Genomic DNA, 22,788 nt, shown 5'->3' with positions numbered 1-22,788 from the left:
TAATAAGGTACTTATTATAAATAGGGTACTTATTATAAATATTTACAAGTTTCAGACGTTTTTATTCATTTAGATATTTCTAAATGACTACTATAATCATTTAATGGGTACTCATTGAAACTTTTATAAGGCACTCATTTGAATACTTGTAAATAGCCTCTTTCAACCTTTATAGATGTGCACCCAGTGTTTGTTTTATTAATATTCCTTTTATGTTATTTTCATTAGTAATAAGACTTAGAGGTATATGTTGCATGGACATTTAAATGAAGAATAACCAATAACTTATTTTTCTAGTGTTTTATTCATCTTTTTTAGATTTTATTTATTAAAGATGATCGTTCTTTTCATGTATGTACTTATTGAAGTAAAGGTTTTTATCTTTTGCTCACGTTTTTTGCACTTTTTGAGCACGTTTTCTGTACTTCTTGTACACCATTTTATGCACTTTCTGAACACATTTACGCTATTTTGCACACGTCTTATGTACATTTTTCACACGTCTTTTATACATTTTTTCACACGTTTTTTATACATTTTTTTACACGTTTTTATACATTTTTTAATGTTTTATACAATTTTTTAGCAATTTTGAATACATTTTAGCACACATTTTATACACTTTTTGCAAATGATTTATGTACTTGTACACATTTTGTGCAATTTTTAACATTATGCATTTTAACACACCTATTTTACACACATTTTGTTTCTTTTTGTTGTATAAATATTAATGTAAATTATATATTTACGAGTTGGAATACCGATTCCTGGACGAGTTCAAAATAATGAATCACACTTGGAACTTTTTAACTCTTCATATCTCGGTGATAATTTTTAAAGTTTAGAATTTGCCTTGTAATGAATGAAAAAAAAAATTTTTTTTTCTTTTTCATGTAAATATTTTTAATGTCTTCACTTTTCAACGGGTTAAATAAAATTAAATTAATAGAGACTCTGCTCTTTAATATGATGTTTTATTTTAAAGTATTTGGTATTTAAATAGATTTAACTGTATGTATGTGTATTATAAATTGATAATTTTTTAAGTTTAGAAATTGCTTTGTAAGGAATTATCAAAAATTGGCTAAAATAGAATTTACTGTTTATGATGTTTTCACTTTTTAACAGATTATTATAAAATTGGACAGTATGAGTGAAAAGACCCTGTTCTTTAATATTTGGAAGCATTTCGTGTTTATGTAATTTAAACCTTGGTATTATTGTACAACCTCAGTTCTATAAGGAATTTCAAAATATGGCTAAAACTGTTGCTGTATTTTTTATTTATTTAAATGTTTATAATACTTTTATTTTTTGACAAATTGTTATGCAACTGGAAAAACACCATTTTTAATAGGACATTATTATTTACGCTTAAAGTAATGTTCTGCTTTATGCTTGTTTACTAGTAATAGTAGTATTAATAATAACAACAACTCCCCCCCCCAGCAATTTATTAAAACTTTATTATTGATTATATAATAAACTAGAAGATGTACCTGACGTTGCCCGGTATTAAACCTAACTTATTAAATTATAATTAAAACTTATTAAATTATAATTAAAACTTATTAAATTATAATTAAAACTCATTAAATTCCTTTAAAAAAAATTGAAGTAAAAGAAAACAAAAAGAAACTGTGCATGCGAGTATTATGTGTTTTTTTTTTTTTCTAAAAAGGTCACTCCTTGTAAGGGAATAAAAAAGAAAATACTCAAGCTGAGATCGAAACCTAAACCTAAAGTCAGAGAGTCAGGTACGATAACCATTAGACTAACTTAACACGAACTTTAGGAAGAGTTTTCAAACCTTGTGAAACAATTGACCAACAAAAAATCCAATGACTCCCAATGACGCTTTTAACAACCTCTTTTTTCCGGATGAAAATGGATTAAAAAGTTTTCCACATGTCTGAATACCCTATATACCAAATTTCAAGTCTGTAGATTAAAAATTTGTTGAATATATAGGTTCAGAAGTGTCCCTCACACACGCACACACATTCTCACTTTTATAGATATATATTAAAAAAATATGAACAACATAAATGATAAGTTTGGTAGTTTTATATAATTGATGCAAATACACTGAAACGATTATCACAATCAGGATGTTAGGAATATCAATAAGAGTTGTTTCCCTTCAACTGCAGTGTCTTAAAAGTGATTTAAACTTACAGGCCACCCGGCACTGCCCGGTTGTAAAATACGGTCAAATATGATATTTTAATTCATGCAGATTTCGTATTTATTATCATAGATCAAATTCTCTATTGATTATTATATTGTACCAAATATATATAGTAATGATTTCAAAAGTTAAAAAAGACAAAACAAAAAAACTTTGGTGTCATCAGATGGAATCGAAACTAAAACATTCAGTCATTATTTAGTGTTTCAGCTTCCATTGTTACCATCTGAGCTTTCGGCAGAGATTAAAATGGCTAAAAATTAAGCAACTTCAAGCTAAAAATATATATATGGACGCATGCTCAGATGTAAATCGTTTTGTTTAAATTTTGAACCGTTAGCAGCTATTTCTATGGGTTAAAAACTAAATTGTAAGTGTTCCCAAGGTCTAATACCTTATAAATCAAGTTTCCAGTCCATAGACCAAATATCCAGAGAGGAGTTTGGTAGAGAGTTTCGCACACACAGTGAAGTTAATGTCTATATATACATATATATAAACCTTGTTCGTGTGCTAGAACGTTTTCATCCTAAATTCTACACAATTATGCATAATATAGAAAATATGAATAAATATAATGAAGTGTAATAGTCAAATGAAATGAATCCTCACATAAGAAACCATTAAAACATATTTTGTAAAATTTAAATTTTATAACAAGAAACGCTCATTTTAATTATCATTTCAGCTTTTAATTTGTGCATGTAATCGTGTCACATTAAAGGAATTCTTTTGAGTTGTATACAATGTTTATAAAAATCGCTCCTGACAAGGCATAAAGCCACTTGATGTAAAGAGCTAAGAAGAAATGCTACTTCAAGATTCAAAAACTTGCCAACGATAAGTGTTGATAGATGCTGACATAGAAAACAGCAATTCTTCTCCCTTTGTCAGAAACATTCGCTCATTGAACGTGAGGACTAAAGGACAAAATAAGGAAAGGGAGCGTTACGAGGCTGCTGAAAGTAAACCCAAGATCTATTTTTGACTCCTGTGCTGTCTTTTCAGCTTGATTCAATAGTGACGTTTTTTTTGTTTTTGTTTGTTTAACTTTATATTGAAACTTTGCGTGCTTGAATGTTAGGGGTAGACATTTTTGCATATGAATTAATTGCATGTGAAAAAAAATTTTTTTCAATTGTCATAACGTCGTTATGCGAAAGATAAGAAAATTATGTAAAGTAAACTGCCTCGTTGTTGGAAAATTCTTTACTTGTAGGTCATCGATGTTGATAAATGAAATTTTTGCTTTGTTTCGGTGAACTGTACTAACATTTAAAGTTATCTATATGATATGTTGTATATTAGACTTGAAATTAGTGATGGAATGATTCCAATATTTTTCCTGATTCCGGTACAAAATTCCTGATTCTGATTCTTTATAAATCTGTAAATATTTAACTATAAATTAACTTGAAATTAGTGATGGGATGATTCCAATATTTTTCTGATGCCGATACAAGTACGGATTCCGTACTAAATTCCCGACTCTGATTCTTTATAAATCTGTAAATATTTAACCAAAAAGTTGCTATTTTTTCTGACTTTATTCCTGACTATACGTTAAATGTGCATATATTTTCTCAAACATAAAAACACACATGGCGGGGGAGGGGGATAATCTATAGATTCTAGTTTTACTGGTTGTTTAAAATCAATAAATATTTGTAACGAGCAGTGGGAGATGTTGTTTTAAACAAAATCAAATAATTAAATAAATAATTAAAGGAATCGTTTTTTTGGCATCAGAAAATAAGCTCAAATTTTTTTTGTTCCAATTCTGATTCCGCCAAAAGTCCCAATTTTTCCAATTCTCGATTTTAATTAATCGTCCCAACACTAGTTAAAATAGACAAAAATATCTTTAGTATAGAAGATGTATTACGACAACCAAAAGTAAGGAGTTGGTGATGGATGGAATTGAATGCGTCTTAGAACATTCTAACTGAAGAAGTTTTAGTCTTTAAGAAATAGCTGAGTAGCCATATTAATTTTGGCTGTCACCGTGTGAAATTATGTTGGCATTGTAGAGAGTGTATGTATATTTGTCTTTTGTTTTGTCTGTGTGCGTGTATGTGCATGAACTTGTGTGTATATGGGTTCATATCTGACAATATCTGAAATTTTCTCCGAAATATCATTTTTTTTTTTTTTTTGCTGATCATGCTGACAATTAAAGTATAAATTAATAAAATACAGAAAAATACATGTTATATTAATAAAACGTGAGTCTGCATAACTTGTTTTACTGTTCTGTCTTAATTTGCTTTAGTTTGTGTTGGTCCGTTACACCTCTGCACTGTATTGCCTTCTATAAATTTCCGACACGCTAGACAATGCTTCAAAGGGTTATCATTTCAGGTGTTGCAGGGCATATTGAAAATATGAACATCACTTTGGCAGTATAAGACATTTATAGAAAATTTATAGAAGACTAAGAGGGTAATGTAGTTTACTTAAAGCATTGTGTAGCATGTCTGCATAGGTAATTTATAGAAGGCAGTACAATGCAGGGGTTTAATGGATAAGCATGAACAGAAACAAATTAAGACATATAATAATGGAATAAGCTATGCAGATTCACCTTGTATTAATGCAATATATATGTATTTTTTAATAATCCATTTTATACTGGTATTGTGTTCTTATTTTTGTCCTGATGGTCGGATGGGAGTTCTGTATTGTGTAATATTTTGGGAAATTTTCCTTCATTAGGTTTCAGTTCAAACATGGTTAGGGGGGAGGCTGCTGTAAATGTGAGCAGCTTACAATACCACTCCTCCACCCCAATACATGTTTGAACTAAAGTCAAACACATATTTGAGGAAAGGAAGTTTTCCCGAAATATCATACAATTCAGAACTTCCATCTGACCATACTGACACAAATAAAAAAAAAACAAATAAGGTATAAAATACAAAAAATACAGATATATTGTATTGATAAAATGTGAACCCGCATAACGTGTTCAACCGTTATGTCTTAATTTGCTTTGGTTTGTGACTATCTTTTACACCTCTGCATTTTATTGCCTTCTATAAATTTCCTATATATATATATATACACGCGCTAGACAATGCTTCAAGCAAACTACATTAGCCTCTTAGTAATATTTATATTTTTGCTACTTGCGACTATAATTATGGTTCTCTTCTGTCAAAAGGAATTATTGATCCTGCTTCACCATATTTTATGTTTACCATGATCAGCAAAAATTTATGTCATTAGCCCCCCCCCCTTTTTGTTGTTGACCTTGATTAAATGAGTGAGGGGAAGGGAGATAACTATGAATAAATTGTTTGAAAATTGTTCTGATCGACATGACATCTTTTGATCCGATTTTCTTTTTCTTTAATGCTTCAAATTTGTCTGGGGACACATGTTTTTTTTTTTTTAATTTTATTATTTATATAAAAACAATCGTTTTTCGTAAAACCCATACAACACGTATCCCTTCCACCCTCTCTCTCTGACGTGGGGATTGGGTTTTTTGAAGTTTTATCAAACAATTGCCAGACGAGCTTGACTCACCCTCTCTATTCGACAACCACATACCTTGCAGTAACGAAAAAAAGGCCCCCCCACCACACACACACAAAAAAAACATAGAATAAAAATTATTTATTTATTCATTTTTAACTCAAGTGTGGCTTTCTTAGGGTCCTTGTGAAAATCCCGTCAGTGAAACTGGGTGATTAGAGGTTCAAATTTGTACAAATTTGCAAAACTTTTTTCTATTTGGAAAATTTTATTAATTTTTGTGTGCGGAATTGGTTTTGATAGGGAATGGCGGAATCACTTTTTCTCTCTCTCTCTCTCTCTCTCTCTCTCTCTCTCTCTGTTAGACTTGTAGTAAATGAGCCAAAAGTGTTGGGTTGCTGTATCTACTCTACCCATCCCTCCACAACTAATTATACATAATTCCACATAATGAGGCTTCTAATTACCATAGTTTGCCTGTAGTACTGGCCATCTCTACACACGCAATATCACTTTTTAGTTTGCTTTGATTCTTGGCTTCTCTGATTACTGTTTCATTTCTCTTTCTTTTTCGATTTTTTTTTGTTTTTCTTTCTTTTCTTTTTTTCTCCTTCTTGTTTCGTTTTCTTTTTTTCTCCTTCTTGTTTCGTTTTCTTTTTTTCTCCTTCTTGTTTCGTTTTCTTTTTTTCTCCTTCTTGTTTCGTTTTCTTTTTTTCTCCTTCTTGTTTCGTTTTCTTTTTCTATTTTTTCCTTTTCTTTTTTCTATTTTTTCCTTTTCTTTTTCTATTTTTTCCTTTTCTTTTTTCTTTCTTTTTTCTTGTTTTTACTTTTTCGTTTTCATATTATTTCCTTTATCCTTTTTGTCCTTTATTATTTGTTCTTTTTCTCTTTTTTTCTTTTCTTATTTTTCTACCTTTTCCTTTTCTTTATTATCCCCTATTATTTATTTACTTTTTTCTTTCTGCAGTTGAACAGCAAGATATCTGTTCACATTACACTTGAACTTCTGCATGTCAGGGAAGCAAGAACCGAGAGGGAATTCCAAAGTCTAGCAGTTCAAGGGAAAAAAAGGTTTTCTGACATCTAGAGATATCTAGAGCATAGGGGTGGTATTTTGCCGTTTGTCAGATTAGGCGTGGGTATTTATTTCAATGGGGGTACAAGTGTTTAGAGTTCGTGCCTTCAATAAATTTTCAGACTTTTTTATTGATAGTACACACATGAAAGTCTAGTCCCCTTGAAAGTAATCTCCTCCGGCTGCAATGCACTTGCTATACTGTTCCAGCAACTTCTGGAACGTCCCATGGAAGTTTTCTTGTGTAAGCATATCAATGGCGTTTGTCACAGCCTCTTTCATCTCCTCAATTGTCTCATAACGACAGCTTCTAAGGTTTTCTTTGAGCTTAGGGAATAAACAAAAGTCACAAAGAGCAAGGTCTTATCTATAGACTATATGACTATAGAGAGGGTGAGTAAATGTCTTGATGCCAATATTAGTCAGATAGTCTTTGAGAAGATTCCCAGATTGGTCACCCATCTGGTACTGACTAGGCTCAATGTTGCTTAACTTTGGTGATCTAATGAGATTATGCCATACAACTATTCCCCTTATATGCAAATTAATGCCTTTATATCTTTAAACTACGCTTATGCTTAGGAATTTTTGAGATTTTGTTACCTGGATGATATCATTGGAGCATAGGATGCACAGAAGCCGGTGCTAGTATTAGGAATGGATGGAGTTTGGTTAAGAAATTTCTGCCAGCAGAGTATTACCACTATTGACCAAGTAAAATTTTGTATTCATATATAATTCCATTTTATTACTATTTTAATTAAATTTATTATTACATAAATTATAATTCTGTTATTGTCATTTAATTATTTTTCATTAATCTTACTTAATTTTAATATAAAATTTCCCTTCGTAATATTTTATCGTAATTCGTTTAAAAACAGTTAAAGGTCGATAATTTACTTTTATATTTAAGTGAGTTGTTTCCCTTTATCAAACCTAATTATATTAAATGATTTTTTTATTATATCGATAAATATATTTATCTAGTTTTATTGTTATTTTATTATATATCATTTATTTATTAATCCAATTTGTATTATAAATTGATTACATTATTTATTTAAATTTAATTGTTTTGAAAATTTTACTCTAAAAATTAGCTTTTTTTTTCATCTGCAATTGTTATTTTCAAATATGCTTCAATCAAGTATTACTAATCATTTCCCAAACTAGTTAAATTATTTTGTACAATTTTTAAAATTTAATTTGAATAAATCATAAATCACGGCAGATTGAGAAAATCAACAGAAAAATAAAGAAGAAAGAAAACTTTCGTATTTAGTCAAACGTGCTTTGATATCAACTTGCTGCCAATAAAATTAAAATAGGTTAAAGGCCACCAGAAAATGCTTGGATCATTCTACTGCTCCAGAAGGTATCTCACTCCCAACACAATATCCTCTACATATCTATAAGAATCAAATATGTCCTAAGATGGAGTACTGCTGCCACATCTTGGAAGGAGCTGCTCAGAGCCTCCTTTCCTGCTTTGATTGTTGGTTGGTTGGTTATTTTTGTTTTACGGCATATCAACCCTTTTCGGATTATTTAATGCCGAATCCAAAGATTTTGAAGAAAAATTTTTAATAGAATATATTTGTTGTTTTCAAGTCGGTTTCTATTTAACCCATAGTTGGAACCCTAACAGGTACTACCACTTCGGGTCAGAGTGGACCTGGGAGAAATGGTAATTAAAGGGTGGCTCCACACTCCCCAAAGCCCGCAAGCTGAGGCCTCACCACTGGATATAGTTTAAGGTCATATCCAGGACCCCCATTGAGGGACTTTTACCCTCTGCAGGGGGCCAGTCAGCGTATTCTAATGCCCCACCAACAGGGCCGTCCTGCTTTGAAAGGATATAAAACCAACTTCGAAATCTAGTGAGTGATATTCTCTTTTTCTTGTCACCTTGTTCTCATAGAAGAGACATTGCGAGATGCTCTCTGCTTGATCATTAATTTCATGGCAGACTGAGCTTCACTTTATTGGTCCTCCCTGTGAAATATTCACACTTGTCTAGCTACAGCCACTATCAACAATGTCCCTTACTCTGTCTGATTAAATAATTAATTTCTACAGAATTTCCATTATCACCAATCGTCATGATGTTGTCTCACCTGACAATCATAAATTCTTATCCTTGAATGGTTTCCGAGCCTTGATAAGTAACTTTTTATATAAATAAAAGTAAAAAAAAACAAAAAAAACGTACAAAAACTATGATCATGATCATAAAAATTGAGATTTTAAATTTAATTAAAATTTATTAAAGAATTGTTTTATTTATTTTTAAATTCTTTAGATTTTTTGGGTGAAATCATGAGATTTTTCTTTTTTTTTCTTTTTTTTTTTGTATAAATCTCCAGATGTTTGCTCATTGGAGTTTGGCACTTTTGAAAAATTATCAATTCCATTTTCTTGAAATTTGATCCCCAGTTTCCGAAACAAAACTTTTAGATTTTGAAATATAAAATTATAAAAAGAAAGAAAAAAAAATAGGGGTCTGTTGTTAAGAGAGTTAAAACAGTTGAAGAGAATAGGATTCTTTTTGTATAAAAAAGGGGGGGGGAGGGGGTTATTAGGTCGTAAGGGTGAAGAATTCTTTTATGTATCATACATGCTGGTGTGGAAACTGGCGATGATAATCTCCTCTCCTCTCCTCACAGAGAGCAGTTGTTAATAATAAAAAAAAACAACAAATTTAATGCCAGGAACGTTTGATTTTATTGTTTTTCCAAATCATTAAATTCAGTTCAATTTTTGTAAACCTCATTTAATTGGTTCCCAATGTTATTTAAGAAGGATTTATGTTTTTATTGGTGTCCATTATTCTGTTATTCCTTTTCTCGGTTATTACTTTATTCTGTTATTCCTTTATTCTATTATTCCTCTATTCTGTTACTAGCTGGGGTACCCGGTGTTGCCTGGGTGTGTAGAGCTGGTATAGTAAGGAACCCTGGTAGGCAGCCCAGGTGGAGAGAGGTGTTCGAAAAAAAAAAAAATTGGTAGTAGGCAGGCAGGCAGGCTCGAACCCGTTATGCGAAGGAGGAAAAGCAGGTGAAAAAAAAAAACTAATGTCTTAGCTGATGCATCCATCATGAAACCGGAAGTTGGAATTACATTGGAATTAAGGGTAGTCAATCAAAAGGAGATGATGACTTGCGAAAATGTTGACGAAAAAAGTGATCCCTCCTTGTAATAAACAGCTCAGTTGAGGATGAAAGAATTGATATTTTTGACCAATTTTTCAATATTTATCATCCGAGAGACTAAACTTTCAAATGATACTGATTTAGTCATGTTCCGATGCATCTGTCAGAAGTTTTTTGCCAGGCATACAAACACACACACACACATTTTGCCTTTTATATATTAGACTAGCGGGGATACCCGGCATTTCCCGGATGTTTGTAGGTGTGTGTGTTGAGAGGGTAGATCCAAATCCTATGTTAAACTTCTTTTAAAAAATCGGGGGGGGGGGGGGGAAACAGCGAACAGGATGTAAAATAAAAAAAAAGTAGGATTGAACCCGGAACATTAAGGCAAAAAACTTGATAAGTTACCGCTCACCCACGAAAAGAAAGTAACTGAAACGAATTTCAATTTAACGTTTTAAACGCACAAGTGGCACAGCAAATTTAATTTAGGTCAAAGTAAATTATATTCCGCACTTAATTTTAACTGCGGGATAGTTTTTTTGGGTTTGTTTTTTACCCAACTTTGTCTGGTTTTGTTTCCCCAATATGTTGGGGAAAACCACTCCCCTTTATTAGGGGAGTGTCTGAATGAAAGCAATTGTCTGATATGACGGTTTTCACCAACATTGACCAAACGTCCATTGCTTTCTGGACGCTGCCGGCCCTGTAGGCCGAGAACCGCACCTTAGTTGCACATCAGTTTCGCTTTTATACGAAAAAGCCAAATCAACACAAGAGGGGCCAAAATAGCAAGAGTTGTGTAAAAGTCGGCGTAAATAAATCTAGACGTGACGCTCATTCGCAAATCATAGATATTATTATCTAGGGGGTATATAAACAGTTGTAAGAAGATGTGCATGCAGTGTGATGATCTATGGAAGTGAAACCTTGCCAGTGAGGATTGAGGATATGCGTTGCATGGTGAGGAATGATATGAGAATGATATGATGGGTGTGTAATGAGAGTCTTGAAGACAGGCTTAGATCTGATGACCTCAGAGGACGATTAAATCTGAACAGGAAACTCGATGGTATGGTGATAGATGGGAACTCTTGGGTCAGTAGATGCAGAATAGTTAGGGTTGCTGATTCAATCGAAGGTTAAAGAAAACATGGGAAAAAGTGATGAAAATAGTTTAGAGAAGGAGAAATAAAAAAGGCCTAGTCACAGATAGGTTAGTTTGGAAGTCAATTCGAATGTTTATATATATATATATATATATATATATTATAACAAATAAATATATATTATCTCTATATAAATGTCATCTCTTCTCTATATAAATAAAATGAACTCATTTTTTCCCGTCGGATTTTGACCTTAATAGGATTAAAAATCAAGATATTTCATGCAAATATAATATGCACAAACGGCAGAACAATATCTGAGGTGTGTTATAGGCTTATTATTTCTCAAATTCCTCGATAATCTTAGATTTCTATACTTTTTCTGCTGAGAAGTCACGGCCAAAATCGGTTAAGACCAATGGAAGTGGTAAAATATTTTCTCTCTAATAAATTCCTCCTCCCCCTGCGACCACTTAACACCGTTTGGGGATCGTTCACAAGGAACAGTTGAGAAGAGAACACCGGTTTGGCTTCGTAGTTCTTTCATGTGAAGTTATTTAAAATCACTAAACTAAGCTGCAGTGCTCTGTGGCGTAGTGGTTAGCGTGCTGGACAATTCACATTATATTTTCACGTTCGCGCCGACCTACCGTAGTCGGTTTTTTTTTTTTTTTTTTTTTTCTTTCCTAAACAACTGGAATGGACTTTTCTTGGTGGCCGAACTGTTAACGTTGCAGATGGTTTTTTTTTTTTTTTTTCACACTTTATTTTCCTACTTTTACTCATGACTCCGGGTTTGATCCTTCCTACTTACCTACCATAACATTTTTTAAAACTCCCCCCCCCTCGTCCCGGAGACAAACACTCGGGCAACGCCGGGTACCCCCGCTAGTAACAAATAAATGACAAAAGTCTGTGTTTCAAATTTCACGATGTTTACCATCTTAGAATTTATTCCTTTGATTGACTGCACTTGTTTTGTAGCGCAAAATCACTCATTTAATTATTATATCAATCCATCATTTATTTTTGGCAGATGTTGTCAAGAATTGTGGATGTCAACATACTTAAAGGAATAAATTGTAAGATGGTCAACATCTTGAAATCTGGACTATAGACTTTTGTCATTTATTTGTTATATGCATTACATTGAATTTCATAAATTAAAGGATTGGTATAAATAAAAGGTGAAATATAATTGAAAAAAAAAACAACATTTCCACAGAAATACACACACACACATATATATATACTTAAATGAGTGGGGTTATCAACAATTATTATGTTTTTATGTACTTGTTTTATCATTTGACATTTTCATTATTGTTGTGGTGGCTCCCACTCATTTACATATGTGGATAATATTACACATAAATAGCAAGACTCGGTTAGTCTGAGTGTGTGTTAACCAGAAGCCACCGAAGGCCCAGCCGAGAGCAGATATGTTCTCCAGCCAAGACTCTCTTACTTGACAACCATTATGTAAATTTACTGTAAATATACTTTTTCTAATACACTTCTTATTGATCTACATTTGTTTGTTGAGTCTTCATTTGTATTGCCTTATACGTTATTTGGTTCAACCTGCAAACATAACAGTTGGTGACGAAGATGAACGTCAAACATAACAATTATTGAAATAAGATTAATCCATTTCAGACGATTTTTAATGATTTTTTAAAAGTTTTCTTCAGAAATTTTGTAGAAAGAGAAGAAATTCTGAGAAGAAATGATCTTCTCCAAAAAGTGGAAATGGAATGTGCCTTTAAATTGTTATTTCTTTTAACTTAAGTGTGCTTTACCCTTGGTTTTGCTGGGGTCAGATCAGGGTCATTGAGTAGGAATTGAGATTGTGGTGTTTTTTTTTTTTTCTTTTTTACACAGAGATCACCACTTATCAAGGCCCGGAAGCCACTCAGGGATAAGGGTTATTGCAAGTACATTACGTTAGTGAGGAGATTTGATGAAGTGTTTACTTAAGGGGGCGGTTCATTAGGAATTTGTTAACATTAGACTTGAAGACATCCAAGTTGTAGTCCGGAGGGAAGCAGGCAGACGGAACTGGTGTGTGTAGATATTGTTTATTTTACTTTTTTTATTTTTTTAAAATCTTTATTATTTATTTTTCCTTTTCCTTGTGCATAGGTGTGTGTGCATAGGTGTGTGTGCATAGGTGTGTGTGCATAGGTGTATGTTTTTCAGTACTTCTTTTCATGTGTGTGTGTGTGTGTGTGCATGTGTTCGCATGCAGATGAGAGCGTGTGTGTGTGTTTTCTTAAATATAGGTTATATTTCGTGGTAGTTTAAATAAGCTATGTGTAGTATACATTTTTTGGCAGGGAAACTTATTTAATTTTGATTTGTGTGTGTGTGTACTGTTTACCATGGGAAAAGTCTATTAGGTATGTGTATACTGTGTGATGCTGTATGGAAATGAAACTTGGCCAGCAAGGGTTGAGGACATGCGTTGCATAGAGAGAAATGATATGAGAATGATACTATGGCTGTGTAATGTGAATTAAAGGCAGTCTTAGATCTGATGACCTCATAAGAAAGAAAGATTAAATTAAGGTGATGTGTGCAGAACAAGAGATTTTGATGGTAGACCCCTCTCCAAATGAATGAGAGTTTTTAGGTTTGGTAAATGTAGAACAGTTGAGCTCACATGGTCAGTTCATAGGGGAAAGCCAAGGAAAACATGGAAGTGATAAGGATGTACTTGAGAGTAAGAGGGATAAAGACCTGGGCAGAGATAGGTTAGTTTAGAAAACCAATTTCTAAAAGCCATTCAAGACATGATTATAAGATAAAATATTTAACAGGAATTTCATCTGTATAGTGATGCTGTTAATGTTCTATACAAAAGTTGAAGTTAATCTAAATGGCTGACTATAGTCGAGAGTGATCCAAAGGCTCCCTTTTCATTAGCTGCTACACTAAGATATAGGAGAGGGCGCCACTCTATTCCCTGCTACTAATAAAAAGACATTACAAATTTGGTTTGAAGTCACATTGCACATCAGTTCCAAAAGAAATTAATTTATTTATTTCTTTCTAAATAGATCTGCTGTAGACATCTTGAGCAGAGAGCAAGAAAGGTGGCTGCTTGTTCCTTCCCCATGAATTTTCATAATTCTGTTTATGATAATACTATTATTAATGTGGCTGGAGGGGTAGTGGTGGAAAGGGTGCTTCTTTGAAATAATGTTTGATGATTCCACAAAAAAAAAGAAAAAAAAAAAGAAGATTTTTTTCGAATTAAAATTTGATGAGTTACCAATTATTCAAAAGAAAACATTTTTATTTTTTACACACACACACGTTTGTGTATGTATATGCGTGTGTGTGTGTGTGTGTATATATATATATATATATATATATATATATATATATATATATATATATATGCATGTGAATACCTATGTATGTATATGCATATATACACCTATTTACACATGTGTATATATGTGTATGTATTCATATATATATATATATATATATATATATATATATATATATATTGTTTTTTCCAAATATAATTATCCACTGACACATGTTTCATTGTCTACGACTCATCAGAGTGGCTGAATCTAGCAATATATATATATATATATATATATATATATATATATATATATATGTGTGTGTGATGATGAAAATTATGGAAATAACATTCCAATATGATGGAGATATGAAAAAAGAATAAACCAGAATTATATGTTCATCAATGTTTCGTCTTTATTTTAAGACTTCCTCGGGATGATTGATTTTTTTTTTTTTTACTTGGGAATGACCACTTATTAAGGTTCAAAGGTCACTCGAGCATAAGGGTTAATGAATGTGAAGTAATCACTTATGGTGTAAATTGGACAGAATTTGATTATTTATGGGGACAGCTTAACAGAAACTTGTTTACATTAGACTTGAAGGCTACCATGTTGTATTCAATTTGGAAGCAAACAAGTGGAATAATGTTCCAAAAGTGGACAAGTCTGGGAAAGAAGCTTTGAAAAAATAAGATACCAGTACAATATTTAAAAATGTACCTGAGTGAAAAGAATGTTTCTGTATTCCAAACAGAAATGTTTCCAAACAGAAAAAAAAAGCCGTTAGCATTGTGTGTAGCAGGTGTTCATATCGGTGATGCATATCAGAGAGTATATCGGGACAACATATTACAGAAGATGATAATAACATTTATATACGGTTTACATCACCACCACGGCTGTGACGATTCCTTCATATTATAATATTATATTACTATAATATTATAATACAGATATGATGCAACACTGAGTGCATGATGATGATGATGATGATAGTTCTTTTTACATCAGATGGGAGAGTCATTACTTAGGACAGACAGTTCTTTTAAGATGCTAGAAAAAACACATTTACCTTTCCGTTGTAATGACGACACGAAGACAAACAGTTTACAAAATTTTTTATTCATCCAGCTGGCTGATGATAGTGGTCAGGGATTCAAGCCTTTACAACTATATGGTCTCCGTCTCTCCCCTCTCAGCTCCCAGTCTGACCGACCCTCTCTGAGTCTGTCTCTCACTTCGGACCCCGTTTCAGTATATTGGAAATCTCCTTTCTTGATGATGTCAGAGGCGTGGTTCACCACATGAAATTTATTCACGTAGATTTTACCTATGTATGTCCAAACATGCTGTTGACAAACAAAGAATTCCCGATTTGAATTGTTCAATATTTAACAGATTTGTTAATCATTATAAACTCGTATTGTCCATTCTTTTAACTGACATATTTAATATCCAGTTATTCTAAAAGAATGAACAATTGACTGCATTCCTAAATTAAATATCTATCTCTGACATAAATAATATTTAGTTATTTGTGAGAACAATGGTAATCCAGTTACGAAGGGTGCAACCCCATATCTGTCCAAAGTGCAGAATACCCTCCAGTGATTACTGGGAGCAGTAAGAGGACTTGTTATTTAGAGGGGAAAAATAGGAACTACTTCCTCTGAAGATGGTTGCGATGGTGATGATGTTGCTCCTAGGATAGAGTGTAATGTTTCATTATACCGACCAAATGTGTCTAAAATGTCGTTCTAAAGTTACATAATATAGTGGCTAATAATCTAGACATAATAAGTTTGTATGTGGCATCTGTTGTTGCAAACCTACGGTATTTTTGGTCCAGAGGGGAATTTCTGCAATCAAATTATCATAAAGGAGATAATTCTTCTAAAGTGTCCTCGCATCGAGATTGCATTTTTGAAATTCATAAGCTGTAACAATTAGGCTTTAGTAGAGTGTATTCCAATTCCTGCTGTAGCTGTTCATTTGAACCTGAAATCATAAAATTTAATCAGTCATCTCATAAGATATATATATTTATCGTTCCTCCCTGTATAGCAATAACATACTGAATTTTTAAGAATCTACAACAATTTTAAATACTTGTCAAAAACGTCTGCAAACTTATTGAAGTCACCTTATAATGCAAATTATCAATCCTTATCTCAAAAATTCTGAAGTGAAATTTTTATTGATGAGAAATTTTTAAACGCATAAATTAAATGGATATATTTTCACTTACCCCACCCCTCCAAGATAAGAAAGAAAGAAAATCCTTTGAAACATTAAATCTAATCGAAAAAAAAAAAATGACTTCTTTTGAAGATGATATGAAATCGAATTATGTTATTCAGTTAATCTGTAATTTTTTTTTACAACATGGACGACATTCTTAAATATTTTTTATTCATTTAAAAGTTCTTTGAAATTGTTTATAGTTTTTGCAAAACTATATTCTTTTTTCTTTTTTGTCTAATTTATTTACTGTGTAAATATAATAAGGTTTTAATCCAATGAAAATATTTCCAGATTTTTCTTCTTTCCATTGAAAATTCCAAATCTTCTGTTTTAATCAAAGAATTTTTTTCTTTTTAATTGTAAAATAATTTGTTTGATTTGTGCATTCAGTGAATTACATAAATTTGTGGGGGGCACATTTGGTACCAAAAACATATTACCTTTAGAAAGAGTACTAGCAGATTATCGTCCCTAAAAAAGTTTTAATTCTTACTTTAAAATAAGTAGTATAAAAATCCTTTGATTTTGAGCTGGAAAAAGTAAGATTTTTATAAATGTGCCATAAATTTCAATTTCTTCTCAAGATCCCTTAATAATAAGCCATAAATTTCGACATTTTCTAGAATCAAAATTATGCAATGTATTTTGACCAGAATTGGAATAAGGATTCTAGGTATAAGATTTAAGATCATGATAATTTGAATTCAATTTTTGCAAGAGGACATAAAAATGGTGCAGAACTGTTCTGTTTGAGGGAATTCATTTTACCTGTCTTAGGACAGGTATTATTCTAATAAAAATAGTTGTCATTGGCAGAACTGATACACATATATATTTTTGCTCATTAGGACTGAGTCAGCTACAATCTATGATCTATGAGGCGAAACTTTGTGTCACACACACTTCAGATGTCACCATTCACTGCGGCAAACATGTGCTTCACATGCAGGTTCAGGAGTTTATCTTGCAACAGGTTACTGGTATACCATTATGTGGAGTACTGCCTTGTTTGATTAGTGTATCTAGGTGAAAAAGCCTCATGGAAATTAGCTTTGATTGACTCAGATTTAGTATAATAATAGATGTACATTTGTTTCTATGGATGATGAAAACTGAAGAGGTGATATAAATCATGAATATCTCATGTTTGTGGATTCAGTTTGTGGCAGTGTTTATCAAGGATTAACTATGGACAGATTTATTATTGTGGCATTTTGTTTTTTGCAAAATCAAAAAAAAAAAAAAAAAAACCCACTGAACACAAGAAAGGCAGGAGGTTTTAGGAAGTATTTCAAATCTGTATTCGCATCATATCTATATCCAAGGCATTTGACAATATCATAGACATCTCCGTGTCATTGCACTCAGTGACAGGGAGGGAGAAGTCCAGGATATCTGCTTGGTTAAGCAGAGAGATACTGGTACAGTTTTTGAATGGGGGGGAGACAAAATAACTAGGTTATCTTTAGGGTTGAAGTTTAAAAATCAGTTAGGTTTTTGTCTGATTTAAAAACTGTACTAGTACCAGCAAAGAAAGGCTGGTGTTATTCCATCTCCTTTTCGTCTAGTCTACTCTAGAATGAGTTTCTGCAACTGAAACAGTAGCAGAAACTCACTACGAAGAGAGCAACCAGATATTGTTGTCTGGAAGAAAAAGCTTACCTTGTGGACTAGTATCTAATCATGTTTATCGGCTGTTTTCACTTGTGGGATATTTAATTCTCGCCTCCAGATAATGTTAGGTCATCAGCAGAGAATACGCACTGTTCCAGGGCCTTTCTCTTGACAGCTTATTTTGTATCACTCCCTCATTCCTTTGTGAGGCCCCATTATCTGAATGTCATTTCATTCAAATGAAATGTTCAATATAATTCAAACTGGATGTTTAACGACTTAGCGTTACTCATACAACAACTTAGCGGCTCACGTATTGTAGTGTATAATAATGGTGTAGCATTTCATATAATAATGGTGTAGCATTTCATATAATAATGGTGTAGCATTTCATACCTTTGTTGCGTGAAAAAAAATGTATATAATATAATAAATGAGTAAATAAAATAGAGTAAAATTTAAAAACAAACAAACTAATAAGTAAATAAATAAATATAAAAAATAAAAAATACTTTCATCTTCCTTTGTTTTTTTCTTGACTAATATTTTAATTGATAGCTTTTTAATGTAATGTTTTTTTCTTGACTAATATTTTAATCGATAGCTTTTTAATGTAATTTTTTTTCTTGACTAATATTTTAATTGATAGCTTTTTAATGTAATGTTTTTTTCTTGACTAATATTTTAATTGATAGCTATTTAATGTAATGTTTTTTTCTTGACTAATATTTTAATTGATAGCTTTTTAATGTAATTTTTTTTCTTGACTAATATTTTAATTGATAGCTATTTAATGTAATGTTTTTTTCTTGACTAATATTTTAATTGATAGCTTTTTAATGTAATTTTTTTTCTTGACTAATATTTTAATTGATAGCTATTTAATGTAATGTTTTTTTCTTGACTAATATTTTAATTGATAGCTTTTTAATGTAATGTTTTTTTCTTGACTAATATTTAAATTGATAGCTTTTTAATGTAATGTTTTTTTCTTGACTAATATTTAAATTGATAGCTTTTTAATGTAATGTTTTTTTCTTGACTAATATTTTAATTGATAGCTTTTTAATGTAATGTTTTTTTCTTGACTAATATTTTAATTGATAGCTTTTTAATGTAATGTTTTTTTCTTGACTAATATTTTAATTGATAGCTTTTTAATGTAATGTTTTTTTCTTGACTAATATTTAAATTGATAGCTTTTTAATGTAATGTTTTTTTCTTGACTAATATTTTAATTGATAGCTTTTTAATGTAATTTTTTTTCTTGACTAATATTTTAATTGATAGCTTTTTAATGTAATGTTTTTTTCTTGACTAATATTTTAATTGATAGCTATTTAATGTAATGTTTTTTCTTGACTAATATTTTAATTGATAGCTTTTTAATGTGATATTTTGTTATTGACTAATATTTTAATTGATAGCTTTTTAATGTAATGTTTTTTTTCTTGACTAATATTTTAATTGATAGCTTTTTAATGTAATATTTTTTCTTGACTAATATTTTAATTGATAGCTTTTTAATGTGATGTTTTTTTTTACTAATATTTTAATTGATAGCTTTTTGATGCGATGTTTTTTTCTTGACTAATATTTTAATTGATAGCTTTTTAATGTGATGTTTTTTCTTGACTAATATTTTAATTGATAACTTTTTAATGTAATGTTTTTTTTCTTGACTAATATTTTAATTGATAGCTTTTTAATGTAATGTTTTTTTTCTTGACTAATATTTTAATTGATAGCTTTTTAATATACTGTTTTTTTCTTTACTAATATTTAAATTGATAGCTTTTTAATGTAATGTTTTTTTCTTGACTAATATTTTAATTGATAGCTTTTTGATGTGATGTTTTTTTCTTGACTAATATTTTAATTGATAGCTTTTTAATGTAATGTTTTTTTTCTTGACTAATATTTTAATTGATAGCTTTTTAATATACTGTTTTTTTCTTTACTAATATTTTAATTGATAGCTTTTTAATGTAATGTTTTTTTTCTTGACAACATTCCTGGGGTGTAAATATTAAAATCTTACATTGTTCTTTTTTATTTTGTGTTGCGCAATTAATAACTCCTGACCTGGAATGTAAATATTTCTTTGTTTTGGTGATAATTACAATTCAGGTTATTTTTATGGGATACAAGAATGTAGATCAAAATCCATTGGTGATGCGCATGTGTGCACACCTCTGCTTCCATCGGCGTTGCCCCATTCCATATTTAGTAGTTGGTTGCAATTACTTGCTATAGGAGCAGAGCTCATACAGACTGGGTCTTAACCATTGTTCTCGAGTCAGTATCAAATAATATCACAACGAACTGTTAAACAATTCTGGAAGAAACCATCCGGCTGTTCAACAGTTCATCCTTTATCAACTGCCTGCTGTGACTTTATGTACTCTGATCAAGGGGCTAAGTAGGTACTCGACCTTGCCCAAGGGTATGCTACTGGCTAGCAGAGGGAAGGAGACACCTTATTACTCCTGGTCAGATTACATTTAGATGTTTGCATGTTAGTAAAGTTGCAGAAACAGGGTGTAAAAGGGAATAACCCTTATCCCTGAGTGGCTTCCGGGCCTTGATAAGTGGTGACCACCGTGTAAAAAAAAAAAAAAAATCCAAATACAAGTAGTTTAAGGAAATAAACTATTTGAAAGTTTTTGTAACATCTGCGGCCTTTACAGAAAAGTGGGGTGATTTTGCTGCTAGTTAAATTGGTCAGGAGTATTTACATTGGCAGGATAAAAGTGCAGTAATATCGTTGGAGTACATTCTGCGGAGGTATTTGTAAACAAAGCACAACATTGCATCGATGCGACAGTTGCCAAATCAGATTAAGAACAGGACTTTAAACATTTTTAAGGAAGGAGTACTGTTGCCACATCTGGGGAGAAGTTGCTAAAAGTACCCTTTCCTGCATTGACAGTGTACAAAACTATCTTCGAAATCTAGTGGGCAAAGATCTTTTTGCCTACCTATCTCCTATTTCTCACAGAATAGACGTTGCAAGTCTATCTCTGCTCTATCATTACTTTTATGGTAGTTGCTCGACTGAGCTCCAGTCTTGGGTCCCCACTGCACACCATTTACAACGAATACTCGTCTAGATACAACAACTGTCAACAATTTCCCTTCCATCTCTATATGTGACTAAAACTAAACGAATAAAGTATTTTTTACTAGAACTGTCCGTTTGTGGAACACAATACTGTGGAGCTGCTTCCCAGCTGACTATAACATGGCTATTTTTAAATCTAATGTAAATAAGTTCTTGTCAAGTCGTCCTCTTATATAATTAAACCCTACCCAAGTTCCACCATTACTGATCATCATGGTATTGCCTCACCATCTACCCTTACTCATTAACCCTTATCCTTGAGTGGCTTGATAACAGGTGATCCTCAGGTTAAAAAAACAGATAGAATTAGACTCTTTAAAAAATAATTGTAAATAAAAAAGATATCGAGGACATTTTTAGGTCCTATCAGATGAAATATTTAATAGTGCAAATATTTTGTGCAATTAAATGGTTTTATTATGTGTTGACTTTTAAATTGACAAGATATTTGAAAAAGAGAGATCCCCAAAGAAGCTTAGCAAGCAAATACTGATAATTACTTTTTTTCTTTTTCAGGAAGTGACTCCGTGTTCGAAAGCGCCGAAACCTTTGTGAAGTCAACTGCGAAGCGGTTGTCGTTAAAGCGAAAGTCATCTGTGACACGCATTCCTTCCAGCGTAAGCACGCCACCTGGAAGTCCAACCGTTTTCACCAAGAAATGACCTCCACAGGTTGACGCTAAGCGGATACAGACGGATGAGCAACCTCTTACTATACCTTTGTCAACAAAGACAGTGACGATGTCCGCAGAGGCTGAACATGGCGCCTGTTGTTGTAACTTCTGCTTCACACCTCGATGGCTGCGGCTTTGTCGGTGATTTCTATTGGGACGGGGGGGTGGGGTTACGATTGCAGTGCTATCAAAATGTGGTTTCCGATTGTTTAAATATTCCAATTTTTAGCATGGGTTCTCCAATAGTTATTGGCAAGCACATTAACTCTTATCCTTGAGTGGCCTCTGCTCCTTGATAAGTGGTGATCTATTTAAAAAAAGCAAGTCATACATATATGTGTTTAATCAATCAAGACATATTTTTTAATTTTAATTTAAAAATTTAAATTAATGCATCAGGTGATTCCTGCAAAAAAACAAAAACAAAAAAAAAACAATAAAATCCACATTCCTTTCAGAAATCTGACCATATTCGGTACAAATAAACTTCAGTCTGTGTGTGACTTTCCCACCAAGTTTCGGTCTTAAATGTCCAACAGTCTTTGTTTTACCGACATTCAATGATAAATGCACTTGGGTACGATGTGCCAAATTGTCATTAACCCTGATACACGTCTCTCCCAGCACTGTCCTAATTTTCTCTGTAATGGTCCTCTGCAGAAACGATTGTTTTTGATTGATATTTTTTTTTTTCGCTCACATTCACCACTAACAAGGCATATCACCACTTGGACGTAACGGGCTACTATTTGGGACCGTGCCTCGGAAAGATTAACAAGATGTTGGTTTAT

General features: G+C 31.9%; 1 protein-coding gene across 11 annotated transcripts in view; it reads left to right on the top strand.

The window, feature by feature from the left end:
• The window catches only part of LOC145260287 (ral GTPase-activating protein subunit alpha-1-like), a 476,501-nt gene extending 454,062 nt beyond the window's left edge, over positions 1 to 22,439 (top strand). For 8 of the 11 annotated variants that reach the window (XM_080118139.1, XM_080118137.1, XM_080118136.1 and 5 more), the window contains one exon: positions 21,841 to 22,439. In XM_080118139.1, coding sequence (XP_079974265.1) covers positions 21,841 to 21,986 — 146 coding nt within the window. In that variant the 3' untranslated portion in view covers positions 21,987 to 22,439. The remainder of the gene's footprint in view (positions 1 to 21,840) is intronic. The other 3 variants (XM_080118134.1, XM_080118129.1, XM_080118135.1) reach the window with 2 other exon arrangements.
• Positions 22,440 to 22,788: the final 349 nt, after the last annotated feature.

Source organism: Euprymna scolopes, chromosome 36 (assembly GCF_053919585.1).
Source record: "Euprymna scolopes isolate OS-2025 chromosome 36, ASM5391958v1, whole genome shotgun sequence".
Classification (NCBI taxonomy): Eukaryota; Metazoa; Mollusca; class Cephalopoda; order Sepiida; family Sepiolidae; genus Euprymna; species Euprymna scolopes.
Note: the sequence above shows the minus strand (reverse complement) of the source record. Positions and strands in the feature narration are given on the sequence as shown.